The sequence below is a fragment of the Heptranchias perlo genome, chromosome 28, assembly GCF_035084215.1.
Source record: "Heptranchias perlo isolate sHepPer1 chromosome 28, sHepPer1.hap1, whole genome shotgun sequence".
In the NCBI taxonomy this organism is placed as follows: Eukaryota; Metazoa; Chordata; class Chondrichthyes; order Hexanchiformes; family Hexanchidae; genus Heptranchias; species Heptranchias perlo.
In genome coordinates, this window is record NC_090352.1 from 4355279 (window position 1) to 4363253 (window position 7975).

Here is a 7975-nt window from a genome sequence, read left to right on the forward strand (position 1 = left end):
CCCTGCACCCCAACAAATTCATTTTAAAATAGTCAGATCTCCCCACAGTCTCACTCCAACTTATCGAGTGGTACATTCCAGACACAGCCTCTATTGCTTTGACTAGGTGTTGTCATCTCCCCTCCAGTCTGCTCAGTCATATTTCAGTCACTACAGACTACTCTCCCAAAACCACTTCATCTTGCTATCCCCCTCCCTATCTTCCAAACCACCCTAAAATCCCAGCTACTCGGCTATGTCTACAGTTCGTGTTCACTCTCTCTCTCTATATTCCTTTTTCCTGCTTGATGTCCAACTCCCCATCTTGAAAAGTACTTGGAGATGTTATGACAGGAGCATCAAGGCAAGCTACTGTTGACTTAATTAAAATACCAAGGCAGTGGGATAAGCAAGTTTGAGTGTAGAAATATTTGGAGCAAAATAAAATGACTGAATATTGTACTGAGAACATCTAAATTAGGAGCTTTGACAAAGACCACATACTTTAAGCCAGCTATGTAGTTCAATATACGATGAGCATTTAAGAAGCTCCACGTTGATCCCCATGCTTAAGGGAGTATAAATCCATACTCTGTTAAAAAGATTGTGCATAAAGCAGAGTTGGATTAGTTCCAGGAAATTCGACAGGCTGCACATATTACTCTGTTTACCAACTAAATTAATCACCTTCTAAATACTGTTTCAGACTGCGTTAGTTAGATTACAGAAAAATCTGCCATTATAATTCAACAGAAAGTTAATACTTCACAACTCCTGATAAGTGAATTTGCGTAGAAAAAGAGTTTATTGCTTTGTAGTCTGTTAGTGTGAATGCACTACACATTTTATTACACCATTTATGAAACTACTACAGACGCAAGAGTTAAATTTAGGGAAGATAACACAATAAGCCAGTGAATCGTATCTCATTAAATAATTACTTTGCCTCAGTGTTTACGAGGGAGGTTAACATGGCGAACAGGATATTAGAAGAGATCAAAAATGATTTGAAGACATTTAAGATAGAAAGAGGGAGATAATTGATAAACCAATCAAACAGAGAGGATAAAACCTCTGGTCTGGATGGATTGAATTCATGCATATTAAAAAAGTTAGGGAAGAGATAGCAGAGGCACTATTATATATATATATAAAAAATCATTAGAAAAGGGAATAGTGCCAGAGGACTGGCGGACAGCTAATGTGATTCCTATATTTAAAAAAGGGAGATAGAACAAGTCCAGGGAACTATAGACCAATTAGCTTAACGTCGGTGGCAGAAAAGAGAATGGAATCCTTACTCAAAGATGTAATAGAAAAACATCTAGAAACCAAAAATATAATAAAGAATAGTCAGCATGGATTTCAAAAGAGATGGTCATGCTTGACCAACCTTAGTGAATTCACAAATAGTAACAGAAAGGGTAGACAAGGGTAATGCAGTAAATGTAATAATATATTTGGATTTTCAAAAGGCCTTTGGTAAAGTACTGTATAGTAGACTCATGACTAAGGTCAGAGCATTTGGAGTCAGGGGACAAGTAGCAGAATGGATAACAAGCTGGCTACAAAACAGAAGGGGTTAAGGGTAGCTATTCAGACTGACAAAAGGTGGCACGTGGTGTTCCACAAGGATCGGTGCTGGGACCACTGTTGTTCACCATTTACATAAACGATTTGGACTCTGGAATCGGAAGTACAATTTCAAAATTTGCAAACGACACCATATTGGGGAGTATTGTTAATACTGAGGGACTGCAACAAAATACAGGAAGACATTAATAAACTTGCAGAATGGGCATATAATTGGCAAATGAATTTCACTATAGATAAGTGTGAGGTGTTACATTTTGGTAGGAAGAATAAGGAAGCCACATACACCTTGGAAAATAAGAGTCTAAATGGGGTAGAGGAACAGAGCGATCTGGGGGTACAGATCCACAAATCACAAAGTAGTGACGTAAGTTAATAAGGATATAAAAAAAAAGCAAACCAAGCACTGGGGTTCATTTCTAGAGGGACAGAATTGAAAAGCAGGGAAGTTACGTTAAACTTGTATAGGACCTTGGTTAGACCACGCTTGGAGTACTGTACACAGTTCTGGTCTCCATATTATAGAAAGGATACAGAAGGACTGGAAAAGGTGCAAAAAAAATTACTAGGATGATACCAGAAGTGAGGGGTTACACCCATCAGGGAAGATTGAATAGGCTGGGGCTCTTTTCTCTAGAAAAAAGGCTGAGGGGTGACCTAATAGAGGTCTTTAAGACAATGAAAGAGTTTTCATAGGGTAGACATAGAGAAGATGTTTCCACTTGCAGAGGAGACCGGATCTAGAGGCCTTAAACATAAGATAGTCAGTAATAAATCCAATAGGGAATTCAGGAGAAACTTATTTATCCAGAGAGAGATTAGAATATGGAACTCGCTACCACAAGGAGTACTTGAGGCCAATAGCATAGAGCAGTTAAGGGGAAGCTAGGTAAGTACATGAGGAAGAAAGGAATAGAAGGATATGTTGATGGGGTTAGATGAAGGAGGGTGGGAGGAGGCTCGGGTGGAGCATAAAGACCAGCATGGATCTATTGGGCCGAACAGCCTGTTTTTGTGCCGTACATTCTATGTAATTCCATGTATTTAAATCTCTTACAACGAAGATCATTCTACTTTGGGACTGAATGGGCTAGTCCAAATGGTGTTCCACTCTACTATTTTCTTCCTTGCCCCTCCCTGTCCTACATTGGCTCCTGGTCCCCCAATGCCTCAAATTTAAAATTCTCATCTTCCCATTTAAATCCCTCTATGGCCTCACCCCTGCACATCTCTGTAGTTCTTCCACCCACTTCCCCCCCAAATTCTCCACTCCTCTGACTCTGGCCTTTTGTACATACCTCTCCTCCCCCTTGCCAACTATACCATCAGCCATCTAGGTCCCATGCTCTGAATTCCCTCCTTAAACCCCTTTCCATGTTTAAGGCCCTCAACTTTTTGACCAAACTTTTGGTCACTCCTCCTAACATCTCCTTCTTTTGCTCATTGTTCAATTACACCTCTGAAGTGCCGTGGGATTCTTTCAACATTAAAGGCACTATATAAATGCAAGCTGCTGTTGTTCACAGACAACACCTTGACTATCAAGCATCAAAGTGACTCACAAAAAAGATCTTCTCTATCCAAATCTTTAACTATGGTCCATGTACCCCAAGACTCCTTAGCTCCCACCAAAAAAGATTATAAAAATTCCACATTATACTCCAATTCAACAACAACTATTATTTCTGCAGCACCTTTGACATACATAAACATCCCAAAACACGAGACACTTGTAAGGATTCAAACAGATTAGAAGGGGTGGCCAAAAGCTTCGTTAAAGAGGTGATCTAAACTATTTAAATAACCCAAAAAAACTAGTTAGAATCTTTCATAAAATTATGGTTCTTTATGGAGGAACATTGCTTATTTAAAAAAATCTTAAAGACAAAATAATTCAGATGCTTAAAGTTTGTACTAATTCAGAATCACATTCTGTCACTTAAAGTATGATACATCTAAACTTTCCACTATGGTTTTTTTTAATGTGCAATAGGTTGGAACAATACATGGCGTCTCTTCTCCCACCTGTATTGAATTTGGATAATAATGCTATAAGGGATGCTGAATGGGTGCCATAAGGCTTATTGCTTCACACAACAACCTGCATTTATATAGAAAAATCAAAAGCAAAATACTGCGGATGCTGGAAATCTGAAATAAACACAGAAAATGCTGGAGAAGCTCAGCAAGTGAGGCAGCATCTGTGGAGAAAGAAAAAGAGTTAATGTTTCAGGTCGAAGACCTTTTGTCAGAACTGAAAGATGTTAAGAGTTAATAGTTTATAAGCAAGTAGAGAGCCGGGAGGGAGGGGAAGAAAGAACAAAAGGGAAGGTCTGTGATAGGGTAGAGGGCAAGAGTGATTAAATGACAAAAGGGATGATAGTGCAAGGCAAGGAGGGAGGTAATGGGATAAGTTAAGAAACAAAAGGAGCTATAAATGGCATCAGCAGAACCATAACCAGTGCAAGATGGTCAATGTATTGGAACAGTGCAAGATGTAACATGGCTGCTTGCCATTTTAATTCCCCGTCCCACTCTGACCTCTCTCTCACACTATTCCAATGAAGCTCAACGGAAGCTCGAGGAACAGCACCTCATCTTTCGTTCAGGTACTTTACAACCTTCCGGACTCAACACTGATTTCAATAACTTCACATCATAACCACTGATCCCATTTTTTTTGTGGGACTGCAGCTGCTGGTTATGGTTCTGCTATCTTCCAATTCTGACAAAAGGTCTTCGACCTGAAAACGTTAACTCGGTTTCTTTCTCCACAGATGCCACCTGACTTGCTGAGCTTCTCCAGCATTTTCTGTTTTTATTACATTTGTATAGCGTCTTTAACATAGGAATACATCCCAAGGTACTTCACCAGAGCGTAATCGACAAAAATTGATAGAGCTAAAGATGATATTAGGGCAGGTTGATCAAAGAGGTGGATTTTAAGGAGGGTCTTAAAGGAGAGAGAGGCGGAGAGGTTTAGGGAGGGATTTCCAGAGTTTAGGGCCTAGACAGCTGAAGGTTTGACTGCCAACAGTGGGGATAAGGAATTGGAGAATTCACAAGGCCAGAGTTGGAGGAGCGCAGAGTTCTCTGAGGGTTGTAGGGCTAGAGGAGGTTACAGAGATACAGAGGGGCGAGGTCAGGTATTTGAACACAAGGAAAAGAATTTTAAAATCGAGGCGTTGTGGACCGGCAGCCAATGTGGGTCAGGGTGATGCGTGAACTTTATGTAAGTTAGGATACAGGCAGCTGAGTTTTGGATGAGCTCAAGTTTATGGAGGGTGGAAGATAGCAGGCCGTACCATAAGGGTCTCTAATTTTAGAAGAATGTGCTTGTTGTCAGATTCAGAGAACTGGGTGGAGAATACTTGTTGTGGCAAAGAGACACAGTGATGTAACTGCAGGAGGCAAACGCTTTTATAATGAGTCATTCGCAAGATAGCACAGTGCAGCTCCTACCTCTGATGCCACAGATTGGAAAAGTACAGGCTGAGAGCATACCCTCCCCAGCTTACCCGGGCATTCAGAGGTGCCAAGCAGAAGCCAGGCAATTCCTCATAAGTAGTGGGGAAAATTAAAAGGCAGGGTAGGGGAACAGAAGGACTAGCGGGAGAATGCCTACCCACCACGGTGTAGAAACAGGAAACTACAAAAATGTTTTTAAAAACGAAACAGACAAAGAAAGAGTCTTTTCATCCTGTAATACAACTGGTAATTACACAAGTTAAAAGAAAACATTCTGCTGCAAATAGTAGTTTCGATGATATACTTATTGAAGTAATTCAAGATGGAGAAAATTTAATTTGAAATGACAAACCTGCACAGAATTTACCTGAATTGGTAACTTTTTTTTTTTAAGATGCTACATTTACATTACATCATTATATTTACTGCACAGAAACAGACCATTTGGCCCAACTAGTCTATTTATACTCCACATGCACCTCTTCCCACCCTGCTCCGGTATCCCTCTATTCCCTTCTCCCTCATGAATGCATCAAGCCTCCCCTTACTGGGTCAATGCTTATCTACTTCAACCACTCCATTTAGCAGTGAGTTCCACATTCTAAAAAAATTCCTCCTAAAGTTCTTTTATTTGATCTGTTTGTGCCTATCTTATATTTATGCCCTCTTGTTCTGGACGCGCCCACAAGTGAGAACAGTGTCTCAACATCCACCCTATCTAACCCTTTCTTAATTTTAAAGACCTCTATCACATCTCCTTAGTCTTCTCTTTTCAAAAGAGAGCCCCAGCCTGCTCAATCTTTCCTGATATTGCATCCTTCCTGCACTTTTCTCCAGCTCTTCAATATCCTTTTTTATAATATGGAGACCAGAACAGCACACAGTACTCCAAGTGTGGGCTAACCAAAGTTCCATACAAGTTCACCTCCCTGTTTTTGTATGCCATCCCTCTAGAAATTAATCCCAGTACTTGGTTTGAACTCTTTAGGGCCTTGTAGAAATTGTTGTATCTTTATCCCCAGATCTCTCTGCTCCTCCAGTTGCTTATCTTCCAAGGAATTAAGAGACCTCCATATTCCTTCAACCAAAATAAACCATCTTACAATTCACTATATTAAACTTCATTTGTTAACCGACTTTCTCTCTATTTCCAGCATACTCTTTATATATTATGGTCACCAGTACAAATAAGATTTAAATGGATTCGACTGACAGAAGTCTCAAGGGTGAAGTGCTGGTTCTTTGGATGTAGCCATAGATTACATTTCCTTTCTACCATCCAAGTTCAACACCGACCCTTTTGGGGGAGGGGTGGGAGAGAAGGGGCGCTCGCGCTGACCCTGGGGCGGGAGAGAAGGGGAGGGGGAAAGAGGAGGGGGGTTCGGCATTGACCCGAGGGGAAGGGGAAGGAGAAGGGGAAGGAGGGAGGCGGGGGTTCGGCACTGGCCCTGGGGGAGAGGGAGAGGGGAGAGGGAGAGGGAGGGGGACACGGGCACTGGCCCTGGGGGAGAGGGAGAGGGAGGGGGAGGAGGGAGAGGGAGGGGGAGGAGGGAGAGGGAGGGGGAGGAGGGAGAGGGAGGGGGAGGAGGGAGAGGGAGGGGGAGGAGGGAGAGGGAGGGGGAGGAGGGAGAGGGAGGGGGAGGAGGGAGAGGGAGAGGGGAGAGGGGAGAGGGAGGGAGAGGGGAGAGGGAGGGAGAGGGGAGAGGGAGGGAGAGGGGAGAGGGAGGGAGAGGGGAGAGGGAGGGAGAGGGGAGAGGGAGGGAGAGGGAGGGAGAGGGAGGGGGAGAGGGGAGAGGGAGGGGGACACGGGCACTGGCCCTGGGGGAGAGGGAGAGGGAGGGGGAGGAGGGAGGGAGAGGGAGGAGGGAGAGGGGAGAGGGAGGGAGAGGGAGGGGGACATGGGCACTGGCCCTGGGGGAGAGGGAGAGGGAGGAGGGAGAGGGGAGAGGGAGGGAGAGGGAGGGGGACACGGGCACTGGCCCTGGGGGAGAGGGAGAGGGAGGGGGAGGAGGGAGGGAGAGGGAGGGGGACACGGGCACTGGCCCTGGGGGAGAGGGAGAGGGAGGGGGAAGAGGGAGGGGGACACGGGCACTGGCCCTGGGGGAGAGGGAGAGGGAGGAGGGAGGGGGACACGGGCACTGGGGGAGAGGGGGGGGGGGGGTTCGGCACTGGCCCTGGGGAGGGCAGCTCGGCAAAGGAGACCGCGGTTTCCGCCCCGACTCGAGGAGCCACAGGTCGGGCCCGTCCCACCCAGGGTGCGCCGCCTTACCCAGGCCGGCCGCTGTCCGACAGCAGAGCAGGAGAAAAGGCCCCACTGGGCCCGCAGCCCTCCCCCTTGGGCCCGGCTCCCCCAGCGCTCACAGCTCCTACCTTCCGCCATGTTGGATCCAGCCAGATATCGCGATATTTCCCAACTTTTCCCCGCTGAAGAAATGGTGGCGGCCGATCGCGCGGGGCGACTCCCCTTAAAGCGGGACTGCACCCGGCACTGATTCACTGACTTTATTGTGGTGAAGATAGTGTGTTTCTGATACATTTATAACTTTACAGCTGCTGCTAACAATGGTGTTTGCAAAAAATGTGCATCTTTAAACTTTGAGGATTTAGAATTGAACAACTGAAAATTGGTCAATACGACTTTATTCCATGTTTTACTCGTGTAAAATAAAGATGTTCAAAATTAGAAAGTGAATCATATGATCTGCATCATTACAAGTTAAAAAAACGTTGCAGTATAAACGTTGAAATCCAAAATTTGATGCTTCCCTGCTATATACTCTGTGGTGGAAAATAGTTAGTTTATAATCACAGACATGTCAAGTCTCACTCAGCAGGAATGGCACTCGTTTTGGTTTAAATGCAACCCATCTGATAGAATGTCGCTTTTACACAGGTCTGTGTGATTAAACGGATTGTCAATCTGTTTGCATTCTCT

At 44.4% G+C, this 7975-nt stretch overlaps 1 protein-coding gene across 1 annotated transcript in view; it reads right to left on the reverse strand.

Moving 5' to 3' along the window:
* ankfy1 (ankyrin repeat and FYVE domain containing 1) overlaps positions 1-7501 on the reverse strand; it is a 78560-nt gene extending 71059 nt beyond the window's left edge. The window contains exon 1 of the mRNA XM_068007940.1: positions 7411-7501. Within this exon, the coding sequence (XP_067864041.1) occupies positions 7411-7420 (10 nt within the window). The 5' untranslated portion in view covers positions 7421-7501. The remainder of the gene's footprint in view (positions 1-7410) is intronic.
* Between the last annotated feature and the right edge of the window lie 474 nt (positions 7502-7975).